Raw genomic sequence first — 23,027 nt, forward strand, 5'->3', positions numbered from 1 at the left:
GTAAATAAATCCCAGAATTAAAAAAAAGGAAAAAAGGAGAGGTTGGGAGCTTCAGTCACCCGCCAGCCTGAAAACGGCCCTCAGCCCCTCACCCAGAATGGCCAGGCACCCCAGTGGGGACTCCCACCCTGAAGGGAGTGTGACCAGCTGCAAACAGCCATCATCCCCTCACCCACGCTGGCCAGGCACCCCAGTGGGGACTCCCACCCTGAAGGGGGTGTGACCAGCTGCCAACAGCCATCATCCCCTCACCCAGGCTGGCCAGGAACCCAAGCGGGACCCCCACTCTGATCCAAGACACCCTTCAGGGTAAACAGGCCGGCCCCCACCCATGCACCAGGCCTCTATCCTATATAGTAAAAGGGTAATATGCCTCCCAGCACCGGGATCAGCAGAGCAGCGAGGCCTCCCAGGACTGGGATCAGCGGAGCCGTGAGGCCTCCCAGCACTGGGATCAGCAGAGCAGCAAGGCCTCCCAGCACCTGGATCAGCAGAGCCGCGAGGCCTCCCGGCCTGGGATCAGTGGAGCCACAAAGCCTCCCAAACCCAGGATCAGCGGAGCCGTGAGGCTTCCTGGCACGGGGATCAGCGGAGCAGCGAGGCCTCACTGCCTGTGTCAAGTGGAGCTGTGAGGCCTCCCAGCACCAGGATCAGCGGAGCAACGAGGCCTCCTAGCACCGGGATCAGCGGAGCAGTGAGGCCTCACTGCCCCTGTGTCAAGCAGAGCCGCGAGGCCTCCTAGCACTGGGATCAGTGGAGCCACGAGGCCTCCTGGCCCATGGAGCAGCATGACAGGGGGCAGCACCCAAATCCCCTGATCGCCCTGCAGCTCTGTGTGTGACAGGGGGTGGGGCCACAACCTCCCTATCCACCCTGCTCTGTTCGTGACAGGGGAAGGCGCCCCAACCCCCTGATCGGCCCTGCTCTGTGCCTGATAGGGGAGAGCTCCCCAACCCCCTGATCAGCCCTGCTCTGTGTGTTACAGGGTGCGGCGCCCCAACCCCCCATGGGCCCTGCTCTGTGTGTGACGGGGTGGAGCCGCAACCTCCCTATCCACCCTGCTCTGTTCGTGACAGGGGAAGGTGCCCCAATCCCCTGATCGGCCCTGCTCTATGCCTGATAGGGGGGAGCTCCCCAAACCCCTGATCGGCCCTGCTCTGTGTGTGACAGGGTGCGGCGCCCCAACCCCCCATGGGCCCTGCTCTGTGTGTGACCGGGTGGAGCCACAAACTCCCCATCTGCCCTGCCCTGAGTGTGACAGGGGGAGTGCCCCAACCCCCTGATTGGCCCTGCTCTGTGGGTGACAGGGGGCGGCGCCCAAACCTCCCCATCGGCCCTGCTCTGTGCGTGACAGGGGGGAGCTCCCCAACCCCTTGATCGGCCCTGCTCTGTGCATGACACAGGGGAGCTCCCCAACCCCCTGATCGGCCCTGCTCTATGTGTGACAGGGTACAGAGCCCCAACCCCCCTGATGGGCCCTGCCCTGTGTGTGACGGGGGAGCTCCCCAAACCCCTGATTGGCCGGCTCTGTATGTGACAGGGGTGGCACCACAACCCCCTGATCCGCCCTGCTCTGTGCTTGACCGGGTGGTGCCGCAACCTCCCCATTGACCCTGCCTTGAGTGTGACAGGGGGCGGCGCCCCAACTCCCCAATCGGCCCTGCTCTGAGCCCGACCAGGAGCTGCGGGGCAGGCACCTAGGGATTGGGCCTGCCCTCTGCCACCCAGGAGTGGGCCTAAGCCAGCAGGTCGTTATCTCCCGAGGGGTCCCAGACTGTGAGAGGGCACAAGTGGGGCTGAGAGACACCCCCCACCCCTGCCAGTGCACAAATTTTTGTGCACGGGGCCTCTAGTCTATATAATAAAAGCCTAAGCGACCATTACGGCAGAATGACCAGTCGCTATGATGCACACTGACCACCAGGGGGCAGACACTCAACACAGGAGCTGCCCCCTGGTGGTCAGTGTGCTCCCACAGGGGGAGCACCACTCAGCCAGAAGCTGGGCTCACGGCTGGCGAGCCTCTCCCACCTCTGCGGCAGCACTAAAGAGCAGCGAGCTGAGCGCTAAGGAGCAGCAAGCAGGAGGGCAGTAAGGAGCGAGGGGTCCTGGACTGCAGAGGGATGTCCGCCAAGTGGTCCTGAACTGTGAAAGGGTGCAGACTGGGCTGAGGGACCCGCCCCGCCCAGGTGCATGAATTTCATGCACCAAGCCTCTAGTTTTTATAATATTATATAATGAAATGTCACCATTTGGAAAATCCCTTTAACTCAATAACCCAATATTTTCCAAATGATCAATTCCCCATATTACAGAACTGGAGGCCCAATGAATGAAATTCATGCAAGAGTAGACCTTTGCAGCCCCAGCTGCCTCGGCCCTCACAGCCCTGGCAGCTGCCTTGGCCCTCATAGCCCCAGCCTTGTCCGGAAGGTCATGCAGAAGGGCATGTGGAAGGGCATCTGGATGGTCATTCCACTGTTCGGCCATTCGGTCGATTTGCATATTACGCCTTTATTATTATAGACTAGAGGCCCGGTGCACGAAATTCGTGCATGGGAAGGGAGGTCCCCTCAGCCCAGCCTGCACCCTCTCCAATCTGGGACCCCTTGGGGGAGGTCCAACTGCCGGTTTTGGCCTGATCCCGGGGATCGGACCTAAACCAGCAGTCAGATATCCCTCTCACAATACTGGACTGCTGGCTCCTAATCGCTCACCTGCCTGCCTGCCTGGTCACCCCTAACTGACCCCCCTGCTGGCCTGAACACCCCTCACTGCCTCTACATACTGGCCTGATTGCCCCCAATTGCCCCCCTTTGCCAGCATGGTTGCCCCTAACTGCTCACCCCCTGCTGGCTTGGTCGCCCCCAACTGCCCCCCCCCCCCGCCTGCCTGGTTGCCCCTCACAGCACCCCCGCCAGCCTGGTCGCCCCACCAGCCTGCTTGTTCAGTCATTTGGTCATCCCTCACTAACCCCCCTACTGGCCTGGTTGCCCCACGCAGCCTGCTATTCAGTCGTTTGGTCATCACTCACTAACCCCCCTGCCAGCCTGGTCGCCCCACACAGCCTGTTTGTTCAGTCATTTGGTCATCCTTCATTAACCCCCCTACCAGCCTGGTCATAGGCAGCCATCTTGTGAGGGTGTGAAGGTTAATTTACATATTACCTCTTTATTATATAGGATTATACATGGACACAAATGCATTCAAAATAAAACAGTGGATTTCAATATAATAAAGTACAACAGTTAATTGATGTTTTCTAATTTGATAATGCAACCAACATGTTAAGCTTTGGTTTCATATCAAAGAAAAATACCTACAATTATCTGGAAGCTATTAAAATGTTCCTCTTTTCCAACCCCTTGTAGGAGTGAGGTCAGACTTAGTCAGTAGACTTAAGACTAATACAACATACTGCAACAGAGTGAATGAAGAAGTAGATATGAGAACCTAGCTGCTGTCTTTGATTAAGTCAAACATTGAGGGTATTTGAAAAATGTAAAATAATGCCACTCCTGTCACCATTTGGGGGGAGGAGGAGATATGGTTATTTTTCATAAAAGATGTTATTAGGTTAACATGTATAGGTCCATTATTATTTAGGTAAATTAAATAATTTTTAAATTTCTCATTTTTCAGTTCTAATATGTTAAACATTGACAGACATACCTGCATTAAAAAAAAAAACACCAACTCTTTGGAGACTTCAACTTTAAGAGTGTAAAGGGGTGCCCAGCAGGCGTGGCTCAGTAGCTGAGCGTTGACCTATGAACCAGGAGGTCACAGTTCGATTCCCAGTCAAGGCACATGCCTAGTTTGTGGGCTCAATCCCCAGTGGGGGATGTGCAGGAAGCAGCCAATCAATGATCCTTTCTCATCATTGATGTTTCTATCTCTCTCTCTCCCTCTCCCTTCCTTCCTGAAATCAATAAAAATATATAAAATGTGAGCTTTAAAAAATAAAAAAAGAGTGTAGAGTTACTAAACCCAAAAGTTCAAGAACCAATCTCCTAAATCTTATTTTCTCACACTCCGGGTCTTTGCACATGAGGTCCTATATCCCATTCCCTTTCATCTAGCATGTACTATTCCTTCAAGATTGTGTAAGCATTACTACACGAGGGAATGGAGCACTCTCAAAGCTTAACCTCAAATCAATATATATTTGACTGGATACCTTCTATTAACTGATTAATTCATTTATGAGTATTTACTAAGGACATTGTATGGCAAAAAGATACCTTCCTTCACCTCATAGAGATTATATTCTACCTGGGTAAGATTAAACAAATACAATAATCTATATATATAAAGGCTAAGTGTCTGTCCTTCCCTCCAACCAGTAGCTATGATGAGCAATGACCACCAGGGCACAGACACTCAATGCAGGAGCTGCCATGACGTGCACTGGCCATTTAAAAATAAATGGACCTGGCACTGACAAACCAACACTCGGCTTCCCCCAAGTGGAACACAGGCCCCGCCACCACCCCAGAGTGACACTCCATCAAATCACAGTCAACGCTGCCAAGACCCCATGGTGCAAAATGCGGCCCACAGCCCAGCCCAGCTCAGAAACGGTCGCTGAGGGCGCCAGGTAACACGTAGCAATGCCCAGCTTCCTCTCCCTAGCGACTAGCCTCCTTGGAGTTTCTTCAGCCCAGGAACCCGACTTGTTCTATAGCCAGGTGCAAACATTTTACAGTTCAACCAAATGTTTGTGAAGCCTTTTCCCAAAGGCTTCATTTCATTTGATCCTCACAGAAGTCCTGCAGTAGGTAGATAGGAGACTCGGTAGAATCTTATTTTCTTTTCATTAGCAAGACAATGGAGATTTAGAAAGTTTAGAAACTTGACCTGACTGAAAAGAAGTAATAGTGGACCTTGAAAATGACTTCAGGTTTTCTCACTGTGCAGAATATAGTCAAACACTGCTACAGTTAAATATTTTACCCTTTTTTCCCCCTGTGTGATCTACAATAATAATCTGCTTCATGTTGATATTTACTGCTGTGTTGCTGACAATTACCTGAAAGAGAAGTTGGGGTGCTTCACTGGGTTGGAAAAAGTTTAGCTAAATCAGAAAGCAGGTCTAATTAAGCAAGTTTATTCATATATATTAAAGGCTAAGTTGACTCAGGCATGCGCGATACATATAAAGCTCTCGCTGGTGACAATTGCATGCGTGTATTTTGATCTGTCATTTTTTATCATGAATTTGGTTGACACTTCAATTATAGAGAAAGGGCAAACAGTGATATTAAAATATTTCTTCTAATTAATTTCCTTTCAATGTGCATGAATCCATGCACTGGGACACTAATAAATACATGGTTACAAATATACAAACATGACAATCCTGTGATAGAGATTCTGAGTGAAAAAGCACAAGGTAAAATGAGGGAATATATTTCAGAACAGGAGGCAGGTGATTAGGGAAGCCACTCTGTGTAATATATAGACATAAATCAGAATGATTAGAAGTCACCTAAGCAAAGAGCAGAGGAATAGGTACTCCCAGCAAAAGAAACAGCATGCAAAGACTCTGAGACAAGAAGAGTTTTGCCATGTCCAAGGAACTAAACTAACACCACCATCATGAAAGCATGAGTTATGGGTTGGAGTTGTAAAAGATATCAGAAAGTTATGACAGCTGTAGGATATAAAAAAGGTTTGGGGATTTGAACCTATGGTTAATGAAAATCACTCCAAGCTTTTGCAGAGATGGGTGACAGGATATAATTTGCATTCTGTACATATTACTCTGCTTGTGACATAGAAATTGAATTGAAAAGTTTAAAAAAATGATGATGGTTGTGGTGATAAGAAATAGTGATGTGCCAGGCCCTGAGGATACAAAGATGTGACCTCTACAGCATCTAGATCTTTCTATTGTAACACTCATACTTTTCTATAGTTGTTGATTTCTTCTTACTCTTCCCGCTAAACTGGGAGCTCCTTGAAAAAGGGACCATGTCTTATTTAACTACTAGAGACCGGGCGCATGAATTCGTGCGCGGGTACGGTCCCTAGGCCTGCCCTGTGATCAGGGCCATCTTCCCCGGCTGCCTGCAGCCGCCCCCGCCCCCCGCCACCACCCACCCCTGGTTCCCTGTTCACCATTAGGCAATCGGAGCCTGCCAGCTGGGAGAGGGACCAAGAGATGGTCAGTGCACCTCATAGTGACTGGCCATCTGAGGCTTGCCTGCGCCTCGGGCCAGCGCTGGGCAGCTGGGGGGGCTGAGGGGACTGGGGGACTCCAGTGGCAGGTGCGCAGAGTGGCCAGGCCCGCTTGGGGGAGGGCCCAGCCTTGCAGCGTACCTGCCACCCTGGTGGGGCTGAGGGGACTGGGCACCACCATCTTGTGGTTGTGGGTGCCACCATCTTTGAGGGCGTGGCATTCAATTAACATATTCCCTCCTTATTGGCTGTGGGAGCCATCTATGAGGGCGGGGCAGTCAATTAGCATTACCCTTTTATTATATAGGATACTCCAGTACCCAATACAGAGTAAATGGTCAATAAATGCAGAATAAATAAATGATGAATAGACACTTGAAGTATGAAGACAAAAATGAATTCACTGTGTTTACTGTTATATCATGATAGTAATAAACATCTAATAAGTGCTTAGTAATAAAAATGATAGCTTTTTTTTAGAAAGAAATAATAGAAGATAAGAAATTATATTACATATCTAAATTGGGTAACAGTTTTATGGTCTGTAAAATAAGATTAATAATAGCTACCTATTAAGGGTCAATGTAATAAAACATGTCAAGTGCCGAAACCGGTTTGGCTCAGTGGATAAAGCGTCGGCCTGCGGACTGAAGGGTCCCAGGTTCGATTCCGGTCAAGGGCATGTACCTGGGTTGCGGGCATATCCCCAGTAGGAGATGTGCAGGAGGCAGCTGATCGATGTTTCTCTCTCATCGATGTTTCTAACTCTCTATCTCTCTCCCTTCCTCTCTGTAAAAAATCAATAAAATATATTTAAAACAACAACAACAACAACAACAACAAACATGTGTTGTTTTTTAAAAAAAAAAAAAACATGTCAAGCATTAAGCAAAATATCTGGTATGTAATAACTATTCAATAATTAGTAATTATTTGCCTGTTGAACTGTATTTTATTGAATCAAGAATTTCCAAACAGGCCCTGGCTAGGTAGCTCAGTTAGTTGTAGCGTTCTCCCGATATGCAAGGTTGTGGGTTCCATCCCCGGTCAGGGCACATACATACAAGAATCAAAAAATGGCCCTGGCTGGTTAGAGTGTCATCTCACTCAATTGGTTAGAGTGTCATCTGTACACCAAAAGGTGGCAGGTTTGATTTCTGGTTGGGTGGGTACATGCCAGGTTGTGGGTTCGATACCTGGTCAGGGTGCATGCATGTGGGGGTGCAACAGATCGATGTTTCTTTCTCACATTGGTTTCTCTTTCTTCTCTCTTTCTTCTCTCTATTCTCTCTCTCTCTCTCTCTCTCTCTCTCTCTCTCTCTCTCTCTCTCTCTCTCTCTCCTTCTCTCTCCCTTAAAAAAAAAAATTCCTGAACATTAAAAAACTGAATTTGAGTAAATAAGAAAATGATGAAAACTACTAATTCAAGTTGCTATATTATTTTAAGTACAGAAATGAATGCCACTATTTTATACCACCTACATCCAAGTAGATTTTTACTCACATTTTTCTCCTAAAGCCTCTATTTTAAAATAACAGAATCAATACTTTATTCTTCTAAATGTGCTGATACGAACAGATACAAATATATATATATCTAATTTTCTTTCTAAGGAAAAACCAATTAATTGAACTATATATTCTAAAGAATTATGAACCCAAAGGGTTTTTCCCCGCTAAGTTTATTTCCATATCTAAATCTGGTCTAATTTACAGCTTTTCATGTTTATGCATGAGGCCTGGAACACTGTGTAAAGGCTGGGAAAGAAAACAATACAGGAATACAAAAGCATCAGTCCTTGCTTTCAAGGAAACAACCACCTGAGCCATCATTTAAATGTTCCAAGAGTCATGGGTCTCTGAACAGTCGTTCCGGCTCATGAAGAGGAGAAAGATTCTGGAAAGATGTCAAAAGAACGTTTTGAGAAATACCTGAAAAAATGTTAGGTGAGAACAAAACACCTCTAAGACACGTGGCATGATAGGTAAAAGTAGGAGGCAATGAGTCATCCTGGCTGGTGTGCACTATATACCAGTCAAGGTCCCATTTGCAGTAACACCAGCAACCGCACTTTCCAAAGCTTCTCACACAAGAAATCCTTCATAGCAAGCCACTAGCAGCTATTTTTTAATTCAAAATCTTAGCAAAACTTTTATCCTTTATTTCATCAACCACATGCAAAATACATGTCTCACCCTGTTTTTCTATTAGAAATGTATTCAAATACTTTCTTAGCATATATTATATCCCAGACATTCTAGCATATACAAAGATGAGGAAGACACTCTCTCTACCCTTATTTAGTTACAATTAAGAGAGAGAAAGATACACTGAAAAAAAGCTCCATACAAAATGAGAAAGAAATAATAAAAGCATGAACAAAATGAGGAAAGCACAGAAGTGGAAGCAACTCACATTGCCTAGATCAGAAGTGGTTTCAAGGGAGGTCATATGTGAGCAACATTTTAAAGAATGAACAAAAATCTATCAGGTCAAAAAAGGCAGAAAAGGCATCAGAGGCAGAAGGGGTCATATAAACAAAGACATGAAAGCATAAAATATACTTGAGGAACAAGGAGACATTCAATGTGGCTGAAGCACTGGTACAAGGGGCGTAGTAGTGAGTGTAGGAAATGAGACTTTAGAACAGTGGTTCTCAACCTTCTAGCCCTTTAAATACAGTTCCTCATGTTGTGACCTAACCATAAAATTATTTTCGTTGCTACTTCATAACTGTAATGTTGCTACTGTTATGAATCATAATGTAAATATCTGATATGCAGGATGGTCTTAGGCGACCCCTGTGAAAGGGTCGTTCGACCGCCAAAGGGGTCGCGACCCACAGGTTGAAAACCGCTGCTTTAGAAGAAGTGAGGAGAGCCTTACTATGAAGGGCCTAGTATGCTTTGCTACCTAAGCTAAAAAGTTTGGGAAACAATCTGAAATATTTAAAAGATGAGTGCCATGATCAGATTTGTGTATTAAGAGAAGTAAAATTTATATAAACTATTATAGAGCTCAGGATAAAGAAGGCATTCAATTAGTGGTACTACTGTTCTCAATACTAGAATATGTACATAACAATAACAAAAATAGATTCACCTTATGTCTTTGATAGTTGCTCGTTTCAGGGGATCAACCTGCAGCATATGCATCAGGAGAGTTGCGACAGAGCGATTGAGGTATTCTGGGATATAAAAAACACCCCCTCGGATCTTCTTAAATAACGTAGGCACGTGCTCATCATCAAATGGGAGAGTGCCACAGAGAAGAGCATACAGAATAACACCACAGCTCCAGATGTCAACCTCAGGACCTGCATACAATCTAAGAAAAGAGATGACAGCACAAACCTGAAGTACAAGCGTCGCTTTCTCACCTACAGGCACCCTGCCTCTATAGCCCTACACATAGTATGGACTCCGTGAATATTGCTCTCAAGGTCTTTACTGAAGTCCATGGCCACTCTTCAACAATCAACACCAATGAAAAATAATTAATTGGTCTAACCAATTACTATTCAAGTTTCCCAAAAGAAAATAGTATTATTTTTTTTTTTTTGGCACAAACTCATTTCACTGAACTTATTAATTGACTCATTAAAAAGTATAAAACTTTCTATGGTTGATTTTTTAATAGAAACAACAAAGTAGATAACCATAAACTTGGTGGAAAAAACCCACAATACTATATAATGTATAGGCTAAATCTTTTTCCCATGAATCTATCACAAGAAAGAAAATGTGTATGTAACAGAATTTCATTCCTGGCACACCTATTTTAAAGAATATGTGAAACAGTAAAGTGCCTAACTAGTTCTGCGGCAATGTCTCTGACACGATTTGTCCTGCATCACATTATCTTGAGTACCCAATGACTCTCTTTCTAACCGCTTGCTAGCATATGGGACTAAGATTAGCGCTGCTCCAGAAAAACTATGCCTAGAAGGTTTTTTCTCTCACCTGTATACAGTATTAAAATTCCCCAATAGCACATTACCAAACTCAAACCTGGGTCTGAGGTAACAAAGTACATCTCTACAATTCCAATTTTAAAAAGGATATAATCTGCCCTAGCTAGTTTGGCTCCGTGAATAGAGTGTCGGCCTGCGGAACAAAGGGTCCCGGGTTCAATTCTGGTCAAGGGCACGTACCTTAGTTGGCTCCTCCCCGGCCCAGGCCCTAGTTGAGGCACATGCAGGAGGCAACCAATCCGATGTGTTTCTCTCGCACTGATATTTCTCTGTCCTTTTCCTCTCTCTTCCACTCTCTCTAAAAAAATCAATGGGAAAATATCCTTGGGTGAGGATTTTAAAAAAAAGGATATAATCCGTTTCAATAAAAATTACTATTCATCATTAATATTGTTGGCTGTAGTGCCCAAATTCCTATACCTACTATCTTTGTAATATACCTTTTCTAGTTTTTCTCTCATACAATTCTGTTAACTCTTACATCAGACATTGGTCTCTGTAGAAGACTTAAGTTTACAACTGCAATCTAAATAAACATTTTAAAATGTACCAATGAGAAAATTATGTAATTACAAAATCTTCACTTGTGCAGTTGAATTCATAAGATGACATACTGCCCACCCAAAACCTCATTCTTCCAAAAATAAAATATAAAATACTCTATATACTTTAAAAAAGGATATGTAAAATATCATTAAAGGATCATGTCTAATAAGTAAATAATGACACTAGCTTAAATTTAGCAAATGCTTACTCTATTTGCACTTTTCTAAAATGAAAAAATAAATCAACATTTATTTCAGTCATTTTTAATGGAAAACCTCCTTAAATATAATCATAACAAAATTAAAAGTTTAAAATATTGCTTAATATAACTATTCTGTCTTCAACAATGAAAAAATTAAAGGGACAATTTGTTTCTACTGTGTTAAAAATCTAATCTTGTCAAGCGAATGTATAATTAAGCATTATCAGAATAAACAAAAGATTATAAAAAGCTTACTCTTTGCTGATATATCATTACCTGCCTGAGATTACTTCAGGTGCTGCATAATTTGGAGATCCACAACTAGTTCGCAGAAATTCACCATCTGACATCATATTAGATAATCCTGAAAGTAAGAGTAATGTTTACCTGGTGCTAGATATTTCTAAAAGTAGAAAAAGGTGCATGAGGAAAATATCAAGTCTTTAATGTTCATACATCATATTTTTCAAGTTATTATAAAAAGGAGTGGAAAGCATTTGTTAGACTAGAAGGAGACCATTTCAGAGTGCTATTACACTATGACAAAAAAAGCTAAAACATATCACACATGTGATTGGAATGAAATTCCTTTTGTAAATACTGATTCACTTCACAAATATGAGGTTATTCTAAAACTATATGAACTTTTCCAAACATAAAACTACCATAATATTGTTTACCCACCTCTACAGTTGAAAGAATAAAATAGAGACTATACTTTCAAAAGCCTTTTTAAGAAAATCTCTAGGTAGAAATCAGACAGGCTCAAGTTTAGTAAAGATTATGTTCCAAAAGTTTTTAATCTGGAAAGCTTTAAATTAAAAATAGAAAATATAATCAATTGAACCAAACATCTAGTTGAACTATAGTACTAAATGAATTCTTTGATTTAGAGAAGGAAGGGAAATAGTGAGACAAGTTTCCTGGTTTTTAGATTAAAGACAAGCTACTGACAAAATTTTTAAAACAAGCAGTGCTGACCTCTGGCACCCTGCCATCTCTCTTTCTATAATCTCTTACTTCCTAATCCTTTTCCCAAAACATCCTGCACTTTAGCTTTTCCTTGCTCCTGACAAAAACTCCTCTTGTTTTGTCAAGTGGGAGATGTTACCGAGGCCCACGGGCACCGCCCCCTTGATTCACAGGACTATAAAGCTCCAGAACTGCATGCAAACCTCCATGTGCCTCCGGGTAAGTGCATTCATCAAAGTGTCCCTATTTTCAAAGGAGCTGTGATTCCCCCCTACACACACACATACACACACATACACACACATACACACACATACACACACACACATAAAAATACTTCAGGTTCCTTAGGAAGAAATGCAGATTGAATGGGTTTATCTTGATCCTACCCCTCTAACGTCTCTAAAAGTAGCTGCTGCACACAGACACCAGGGGGGTAGAGGGGGAGGGAATGGGGGGATAAGGACACATAGGTAATACCTTAATCAATAAAGAAAAAAAAATTTTAATAAAATAAATAATTAAAAAATTTAAAAGTATCTGCTGCATTTTTTACATTTATTTATTTATTTTTAGTTATTGAATTTATTGGGGTGACACTGGTTAATAAAATTATATAGGTTTTAGGTATACCATTCTATAAGTCATTGGTATATTGTATTGTGTGTTCACCACTCCAAGTCAAATAGCCTTATTTCACTATTTCTCTCCTCTTTACACTCTTCTACCTCCCCCACTCCTCTTTCCTTCTGGTAATCACCATATTGTTGTCTGTGTCTATGAGAATGTGGGTTTTTTTTCTACATTTTTTAAAAGCATCTATAATAATAAAAGTGTAATATGCTAATTAGACCAGGCAGCCAAACGACCTTTCAGACATCATTCCAGACCGTCTTCTGGACAAAGCCACAGAGGCAGGGGCAGAGGCAGAGGTGGTTAGGGGGCAATCAGGCAGGCAGGAGAGCAGTTAGGGGCAATCAGGCAGGCAGGCAGAGTGGTTAGGGGCAATCAGGCAGGCAGGAAAGCAGTTAGGGTGATCTGGCAGGCAGGTGAGTGGTTAGGGGTGATCAGGCAGGCAGGCAAAGTGGTTAGGGGCGATAAGGCAGGCAGGCGAGCAGTTAGGGGCGATCAGGCAGGCAAATGAGTGGTTAGGGATGATCAGGCAGGCAGGCGAGCAGTTAGGGGTGATCAGGCAGGCAGAGTGATTAGGGGCAATCAAGCAGGCAGGCAGGCAAGCAGTTAAGGGCAATCAGGCAGACAGGCAGAGTGGTTAGGGGCAATCAGGCAGGAGGTGAGTGGTTAGGGGTGATCAGGCAGGCAGGCAAGCAGTTAAGGGCGATCAGGCAGGCAGGTGAGTGGTTAGGGGTGATCAGGCAGGCAGGCAAGCAGTTAAGGGCGATCAGGCAGGCAGGTGAGTGGTTAGGGGTGATCAGGCAGGAGGCGAGTGGTTAGGGGTGATCAGGCAGGCAGGCGAGCAGTTAAGGGCGATCAGGCAGGCAGGCTAGCGGTTAGGGGTGATCAGGCAGGCAGGCAGGCAAGCGGTTAGGAGCCAGCGGTCCCAGATTGTGAGAGGGATGTCCGACTGCCAATTTAGGCACTGGCTCGATCCCACAGGAATCCCTGTGGGATTGAGCCTAAATTGGCAGTCTGACATCCCCCAAGGGGTCCAAGATTGCGAGAGGGTGCAGGTCAGGTTAAGCCCCTGCCCCCTTGCACGAGTTTCGTGCACCGGGCCTCTAGTGTTTAAATAAACAGACCAAACAAGCTACTGTGGATGCTGTACAACTAATCCCTTTTCACAGCACAGGGCTTTACAACGTTGAAATTGAAAGCTCCTATTTCTTTAAGAATTGTTACCGACATTTCTGAACAACCCTGGAGTCACATACCAAAATCAGCTATCTTGGCATTCATGTGTGCATCCAACAGCACATTCTCTGGTTTCAGGTCTCGGTGCACAACCATATGCCTATGACAGTAATCCACCGCAGACAGGATCTGCTGAAAGAGCCGTCTGGCTTCCATCTCTTCAACCTATCAATGTTAAAGAAGCTGCACTAAAAATATTCGGGACATCTACATAGCAAGAGTTTCAGTTTCATACTCAGCCTAAATATAACTGAGGTAAGCTCATTAGGTTCTGCTAGAATATTCAACAAATCAGACAAAGAAACCAAAAACTTGCATTTATGCTCAACATGTACATCAACAGGTTTTTCTTTGCTGCTAGGCAATAATATTTCATTTTCAAGTAATACTACTAAATGTGCACAAGTTCTGGGGAGTCAGCAAGTAAAACAATCTAAAACTGAACTTATGTGAAAGTGCTAAGGAAGAAAATTACTGATGCTTCAACATGACGTATGGAAGAGATTTTTCATTTTGAAAAGCATAGGCATCGTGTTGGCAATTAAATGGTACTTATTTCCTAAAACCAGTATTTCAAAAGGTGTACTTTTTAAGAAAGAAGATTATTTCTAATAGTCTCTATGTTTAGTTGAGCATTATTACAGAAGCAACCCAACTTTAAAAAATATCTTTGTGGTTTCCTATTTCCCACTATTTCCCTCTTTTCTAACTTAGGAATTTATTGTACTACATAGTGTTACTCACCCGTCCATGTTTACAGATGTAGTCAAATAATTCACCACCAGACACATATTCCATTACCATAAAAAAATCTGTTGGAGTGCTGATGACCTGGTATCTTTTTGTAAATAAAAAAAAAATAAAAGTTAAATAAAAATATTACTTTAACCAAAATCAACCTGTACATCTATTCTTGCTACAATTTTATATTCCAATGTTTTATAATATTTTAAGATGGCAACAGGTTTATAATGTTATCAAAATAATCAGAGAACTATAAACATAGAGCTTAACAAAATTCAACTAACTTTCAAGGCTTATGGACTTACCTCCAGTCCTCCCTTTCATGTTTACAAAATCTTTAAAATCCTTCAATCTGCAACAGCTGAGTTAAGCATTAATTTTTCCACTTAAACAAAAACGTGTTTACAGTCTATGGAGATCAGGTGTCATAAGTAAAAAGTATTCTTGGAAAGGTTAAATGACACCACAGGAATAAAATCAACAAAATCCAGAAAATGGACAAGTGACCCTTTATTCAACATTAAAAGAGAAAGGGAAAGTTATAGATTAAAAATAACTCAAGAGACATATTGACCAATTACACTGTATACACTTCTTTTCATTCTGATTCAAACAAACCAACTTTAAAAGTCATTTATGAAACCATCAATAAAGTCTGAACACTAGCTGGATGGCTGATTTGTAGTTATTATAATAAACTGTATTTAAGTTATAAAAGTAAAAAAAGGCTTTATTTCCCAGAATAAAGAATTTGAAGGTTAAGAACATAATATTTGGGATTTGCTCAAAATAATTTAGGGTGGGAGAAGTGGGGAGAAGCAGATAAAACACTACACTGACAACTGTTGAAGGTGAATAAGAGATACATGAGGCTTTGACACTTTACGTTGTATACATTTAAAATTTTCCATAATAAAAATTTAAATAGATGTATGTATTTATGCATGAAATTTTATTATTTATTTATTTATTGGCACTCAAAGCTGAGCACATTTAAAAAGATAATAAAAACCTTAGCTCTATTTGACAAAATAAGATTTTTCCTGAAAACTACAACTTCCCCCCCACCCCACGCACAATTTTACAAAAGTGAAAACAAGTAAAATATAACATTGAAGTTTTAACTGACGGTTACATTTAACACCAATAAAGAAATAATTGTTCTGCTTTTTAAAGAGGTTTGCTTTGTTTATGAAGGATTATCTACAATCTGGTTAATCGTGAGCAACATCTAATTTACACTGAGTTACTATTTAAGGCCACTAAGTATAGATGTACAGTTTTTGCAAAGCTTAAAGGCACCCAGTGGAAAGCACAAGTAGGAGCTGAAAAGAGGCCCAGATGCCACCCTTTAAGCAGGATACCTTGACACGGGATATGGCAGAAGCAGGGGAACCTTCTGGTAATTAGTCCACCCAGATGGAGCACCTTTTGTCAAAGTGGTTCTGGTTACTATTCCCTGTTAAAGAGGAAGGGGAAATGGCCAGGAAATTGATGATCTAACTGCATACTACACATTTTAAGAGAGGACACTTGGAAAAAGTAAAATATTAAAGCTATAGTATTAAAAATTACAGGTTTTCACAATAAATCTTTCATCTTTGGGATAAGAAATTACAAAGTACCCCACTTCATATAAAATAAACTAGTATGACTGTGCAATGATGTTGAGACTATTTCAAATGAGCTATGGAAAGGAAATTTTACCGAGAATTCTCAAAGCCATCCTATACCAGTAAAAGCCAACTTATGAGAGGCATCCTAGCAAGCACCAAACTCTAACTGAATAAAACAAATAGTATACAGCAGGAGCACCTGCTATGTCACTTTGCTGTAGGCTAATCTGATTTATTAACAGAATTCTCAATCACTGTTCTGCTCTGTACATCTTTGGGGCATAAAAGAAAAGAACACATACAACTCTAATAAATTTAACTGCTAATTCCTCCAAGTATATCACAAGATCTTTATTAGCTACTTTTGGATTTTACTACTACATGAAACTTCTAACTCTACAGCAGCCACTATCCACACCAAAGGCCAATCTAGAGTAAGAGAAACCACACCTATCATTACTGAGCACTTACTGTGTGTGCCAGACTAATGGCCACACTTAATGTTTACTGAGTACCTACCATAGGTTGAATAAAATAAAGACTAAAAGAAGCAGACAGGCAAAAGCATCTCTACTAAATTAGAAAGTATTGATCTTTCGACCAGTTAAAATAAAGTTTCTCTAAGAACTATGAAGGAAAGAAAAACACAGACAAAAATTAATCCAACAAATTCTAGTTCACGGAAAAGTTTGAAGTTTCCTTTCAATCCTGTTTACTCCTCTGAATTTTCTCCAAGTGATTATTCCCCCCACCCCCAAATTGAGTTAATGGAGAAAGCATGGAATAAATATCCTTCATTCTTGGTATTTAGTTTTCAAACTTTCTTCCCAATTCTAGAGGCCCATTCTGTAACAAGGAAACTATTCTTGGCAGCTAGTTCAAAACTCCACAAAACTAACAGGATCAGGTCTCTCTCCTTGTTTACATCACTAACATTATTAGAGGTTAAGTTAATAACTTGTTCTGTAGCAAGAATACATGAGAGTGCTTTTTTCTTTTTTAATTCAGATCCATAATTAAGAGGCAGTGTAGCTGAATGGATTAATAAGCTCAAGGCAGGAAGCCAGAAGCTTTAAACTTCAAATTCACCTCTGCCAACCCTGAGAACAATCTATAACTCCTGCAACAAAACAAAATACCAAACAATTAAATAACTCTAAGCCAGAATGAGATAGTCAAACCAATATTAAACACTTACAAATAATTACAGAAACTGAGGTAAGAAAACACTGGTAAATATGACAGCAAAAATAAATCCTCAGGACCACTGCAACTGCTTACTGACAAAATCTGATTTCATCAGCACAGAAACTAGGACTCATACCCTAAAGAGGGCAAAATTTCCTGGGGGTCTTTCAGGGTTGTTGGCATTCTAAGTCACATGGTCAAGAAACAAGACAAATACAGAGATTGCTTTCCCTTCTCCACTCTCACTCTGGCATGCGATACTTTTGGTCTGGCTTCCTAGCTCTTTCCTCTAATAGAAAGTAGCTACTCAGCAAGGAAGAACGAAGAGCTATCAGTAACTAGAATAAAGTCATTATTAACATGGAGTCAAAAGTACATATGAACTATTTCAGTTAGCTGAAAACTACTCAGAATCACGAAAGAGAACTGGAATCAGCTCATAGGTTGCCAACTCCTGCTTTGGGCCAGTGCACATTAAACACTAGGCATTATACCATTTAGTCCTCAAATAACACCATGAGGCATCCCATTTTTAAATTAAGGAAACAAACAGTGGGAGAGGTGAGTCACTGGGCTCACAGGTTATATTTTAACTCTTAGGATAATCTTTAAAATCCTGTATATACATATTCTGGATCACCTAGAATATAGGTCCTGGAGGATAACCTTATAATCAAATACTGCCATGCAATTTCAGGGGCCTCATTTCTTGTTTATATTTATGATCGAGTGAACTCCAAGTGAAGATCAAATGACACTAAAGTGGTTGGGAACTTAGTCAACACAAGTTACCCAATGGCACACCAAACCCAAGAAAAGCCTTCTCCGAACAGTCAGCAGCATGCTCATGCTGTTGAGATGCACTGAATGGCCCCCATCATTGAATATAGTTCGTGATAATAAAGACTAAATGCATGTTCCAAATCCCAGCAATAAAAGGTTCAGCCACTTGCTGGGGTCCAACCGCAGCAGGTCCAGGGGTTCCCAAAGGCGTAGATAGAGTCGGCGAAGAAGGAAGGACACGGAGACAGTGTTCAGTTGATCAGCAGTCTAGCCAGGATTCCAGCCAGGATCTCCAGCCAAGTTCTGGTCTGGATCTCCAGAGAGGTTCTGCTTAGGATCTCCAGCCAGGTTCTGTCCAGGTTCTCCAGCCAGGTTCAGTCACCAGGTTCCAGTCAGGTTCTCTTGCCAATTTCTGTAGTCAGGTTCAGTCCAGGATCTTTTGCCATGTTCTCTCCAGTGAAGTTCTTCTGTTTCTAGGTTCTGTGTAGGTTCTGTCTTCTTGGTTCTGTCTTCTAAGTTCTGTCTTGTTACATCTGTATTTATGATGCTGGGGTCCAACTCTAGCAGGTCCAGGGGTCCCCAAAGGTGTGGACGGAGTTGGCGAAGAAGGAATGACATGGAGACAGTGTTCAGTTGACCAGCAGCCTAGCCAGGATCTCTAGCCAGGATCTCCAGCCAAGTTCTGGTCTGGATCTCCAGCGAAGTTCTGGTTAGGATCTCCAGCCAGGTTCTGTATCCATGTTCTCTTGCTAGGTTCTCCAGGTTCTCCAGCCAGGTTCAGTCACCAGGTTCTAGTCAGGTTCTCTTGCCAATTTCTGTAGTCAGGTTCAGTCCAGGATCTTTTGCCATGTTCTCTCCAGCAAAGTTCTTCTGTCTCTAGGTTCTGTGTAGGTTCTGTCTTCTTGGTTCTGTCTTCTAAGTTCTGTCTTGTTACATCTGTATTTATACCAGTTGATTCCAATCCTATCAATCTCTATTCCAAAGGTTAGGGCGTTTCCTATCTCCATTCCAGGGAGTAAAGATTATGTAGCTTAAGCATGATTGTTCGTAGTTAAAGTGATTAATTACCCACCTGGCACTTAGTTAAGAGGTTTTATTCCCTCCCTAACTTCAGGGGAAAATCCCTACCTGGGGAAACAACCTTTCTCAGAGACCTTGGTTAAAACACATAGTGCCAAGAAGGTGAGCAAACATATTAAGAACAGTATGCCATATATGCCAGGTCCCTTGAAACAGCAAGCATGGACCGGCTCCCGGCAAATTCCCCCTTTTTTATTTTTTAAAAGCAGGCATTAAAAAGAAAAACCCCAAATGCTCTCTTGTATCCATTTTAAGAGTAGGATTGGCGCTTTCCGCTATTACCTGAGTCCTGATCTATCACCCCAGGGAGAGCTTGCCAATCCTGCACTTTCCCAGGGTGGAAAGGCTGCAGTGGGGTTAAGGATAAGGCTCCTTGGGCCTACCTCCTCCCATGCATTTACATTTACCTTTCCTTCCTCAGAAAAGCATGGACATATTTCTTGTATAAAACGTTCTGTCTGACTGGGAGTAACCTTAATTCCTCTGCTAGCAAGCATATGTGTTAAAAAGATCAATACAGAGTCTTATTTCTTTAGACTCAGGATGGCACATCTTAATCTAAAGATCAATACAGAGTTTTCTTTCTTTGGACTCAGTATGGCACATCTTCTCAATCTAAGAATCAATACAGAGTCTTCTTTCTTTGGACCCAGTATGGCACATCTTCTCAATCTCAGTTCTGTACTATCCACCTTCTTACCCTACTTATCCTCTATGGGGGGGGGGGGGAGGGGGTCTGCAGTACCCTAGTGGAGTCCTATCCGTCCCGAGTGTGGAGTTCTCAATGGGGGGGGGGGGGGGAGCCTCACCTAGGGGAATCTTGTTCCAGGGGTTCCCAAAGGTGTGGACGGAGTCGGCGAAGACTATCCACCCTCTTACTACTGTGGAGTCCTATCCATCCCAAGTGCGGGGCACTTACCTAGGGGTCCCTGTTCGGGCGCCATATGCTGGGGTCCAACCCCAGCAGGTCCAGGGGTCCCCAAAGGCGTAGACGGAGTCGGCGAAGAAGGAAGGACACGGAGACAGTGTTCAGTTGATCAGCAGCCTAGCCAGGATCTCCAGCCAAGTTCTGGTCTGGATCTCCAGAGAGGTTCTGCTTAGGATCTCCAGCCAGGTTCTGTCCAGGTTCTCCAGCCAGGTTCAGTCACCAGGTTCTAGTCAGGTTCTCTTGCCAATTTCTGTAGTCAGGTTCAGTCCAGGATCTTTTGCCATATTCTCTCCAGCAAAGTTCTTCTGTCTCTAGGTTCTGTGTAGGTTCTGTCTTCTTGGTTCTGTCTTCTAAATTCTGTCTTCTAAGTTCTGTCTTGTTACATCTGTATTTATACCAGTTGATTCCAATCCTATCAATCTCTATTCCAAAGGTTAGGGCGTTTCTTATCTCCATTCCAGGGAGTAAAGATTATGTAGCTTAAGCATGATTGTTCATAGTTAAAGTGATTAATTACCCTCCTGGCACTTAGTTAAGAGGTTTTATTCCCACCCTAACTTCAGGGGAAAATCCCTACCTGGGGAAACAACCTTTCTCAGAGACCTTGGTTAAAACACATAGTGCCAAGAAGGTGAGCAAACATATTAAGAACAGTATGCCATATATGCCAGGTCCCTTGAAACAGCAAGCATGGACAGGCTCCCGGCAGCCACTGATTTAGGATTTCAAGAATGTTACTGGTTAGTTTCCTGTTGTTTCCATACTTCAAACTTAGTGGCTGAAAATAACAAAAATGGAATTTCTTATAATTTTGTAGGTTAGAAGCCTGACATGTCTCACTGGACTAAAATCAAGGTGTCAAGAGAGTTGCATGCATTGCCTTCTGGAGGCTCTAGGGAGAAATCCATTACTTTGTATCTTCCAACTTTTAGAGATTGCCTGCATTCCTTATCTCATGGCCCCTTTCCTCTATCTTCAAAGTCAAAAACAGCCAGTGAGTCCTTCTCACAGCTTATTCCTCTGACCTTATTTCCATCCTAAAATCTCTCTCACTTTTTTGATGCCCTCACCTACTTTTTTTAAAATATATTTTTATTGATTTCAGAGAAGAAGGGGGAGGGAGGGAGGGAGGGAGGGAGGGAGGGGGAGAGGGAGAGGAAGAGGGAGAGGGAGAGGGAGAGGGAGAGGGAGAGAGAGAGAGAGAGAGAGAGAGAGAGAGAGAGAGAGAGAGAGAGAAACACATCAATGAGAGAGAATCACTGACCGGCTGCCTCCTGCACACTTCACATTGGGGATGGAGCCCACAACCTGGTCATGTGTCCTGACCAGGAATCAAACTGTGACCTCCTGGTTCATAGGTTAGCTCTCAGTCACTGAGCCACACTGGCTAGGCTCTCTCTTCTACTTTTAAGAACCACTGTGATTACATTGGGCCCATCTAGATAAGCCAGGAAAATCTCCTTATTTTAAGGTCAGCTGACTGGCAACCTTTTATTTATGGACAAGTTGCTGATACTCTTTAGATGTGCAATATCCTTATCTATAAAATGAAGATAGTAATACCTTCCTTATAGGCTTAACTTGAAGATGAAGTGACATTATATCCGTAAAATGCTCAATATAAATTATTCTTAATAAGTGTAATACTTATTTTATAAAACTCTAACCAAGCTTTGAGATGAAAAACAAAGACAATTTTCAGTGTTTAACATACCACATTTTCTCAGTAAACATGAAACTACAACTTCAGGTGAGTTAAAGGAATATTTAATGTCTAAATTTTTTATGGGTCTAGTTGATTTTCAATTATTTATATTTCAATTAAAGTAATTAGCTTATTTATTCATCTCTAATATATGATTATTTTAAGTTTGTAACGTGTCTTATCCCCCCAAAATTCACGTGCTTCTCTGAAGAGCTTTACTATCAGTAATTAAAATAATATTGTTGTTTTGCAAATAATACACTATGGTAGATAACCTCTAACAGTTACTTTCTACCTTTTCCAAAAAGAAAATACCCAGATACATTCATGAAAATTAACTAGTAAAAATTACAAAATGAATCTAGGAATATCAAAGTCCTAAAAGAATTTCAAAATGAATACTTAGAAATGAGTCAACTTCCAAGGCTACACTCAAATCTTGAAAACAGTACCAATTTTGAAACAATAACTTCTAATTCTAAACCAAAAGTATGCAAAAAAACAAAACAAAAAATTAATGGAGCTTAAATACTTGCTCAATATAAATATGAAAAGAAGTGTTTTATGAAAGATGAATTAAAGACAACGATTTATAAATTCATAAATAGTATCTCAAGACAGTTTCTCTTTTGTTTTACTGGGTACAAAAATACTTACAGTTTAAAAAGTACTTACAGTTTGATAATATGAGGATGACGAAAGAGTTTTAGATTTTGAATTTCCCGCTTTATTTTTCCAACAACATCTAAACTGCGAATCTTCTGTCTATTTAGAATTTTAACTGCCACTTTATGGCCTGTCAACTGATGTTCTCCAACTACAAATGAAGAAAAAAAACTGCTGATCATACAGTCATACTTCCACTGCAACCCCAAGTTTTACTCATATATACCACTTTTACATCATGTATGGCATAGAACGGATGTTCTCCCTTTTCACTTCCATCCCTTCTACTAGGCATGCACTCCTTGAGGACAGAAACTGTACCTGAGTCTCAGCACCTAGCACAGAGATGTTCACCAAATATTTGTGGAAAGGATTACTGAATTCTATCTTCCTACATAAAAATATAATCACATTTGGAACACCCTGGATAGAACAGAATTCACTATGTTTTGTTAATCACTTTTTTCTCCTCTTCTGGTTGCCAGCCATTGTATTATAGAAGAGTATGTGATTGCTATAAAATGAAATAACTAGCTTCATCAACTGTTCCCTCAGAAAATTCACGTGTAGC

General features: G+C 42.1%; 1 protein-coding gene across 1 annotated transcript in view; it reads right to left on the reverse strand.

Annotated features, from left to right (window-relative positions):
• Positions 1-23,027, reverse strand: part of PRKAA2 (protein kinase AMP-activated catalytic subunit alpha 2) — a 56,467-nt gene that overhangs the window by 9,456 nt on the left and 23,984 nt on the right. Inside the window, exons 2-6 of the mRNA XM_081085591.1 lie at positions 22,466-22,607; positions 14,491-14,584; positions 13,767-13,911; positions 11,182-11,269; positions 9,287-9,511 (exon numbers count right to left, since the gene is read on the reverse strand). Of these exons, the coding sequence (XP_080941717.1) occupies positions 9,287-9,511; positions 11,182-11,269; positions 13,767-13,911; positions 14,491-14,584; positions 22,466-22,607 (694 nt within the window). The remainder of the gene's footprint in view (positions 1-9,286; positions 9,512-11,181; positions 11,270-13,766; positions 13,912-14,490; positions 14,585-22,465; positions 22,608-23,027) is intronic.

This window comes from Myotis nattereri (assembly GCF_964212035.1).
Source record: "Myotis nattereri genome assembly, chromosome: 3".
NCBI classification, from domain to species: domain Eukaryota; kingdom Metazoa; phylum Chordata; class Mammalia; order Chiroptera; family Vespertilionidae; genus Myotis; species Myotis nattereri.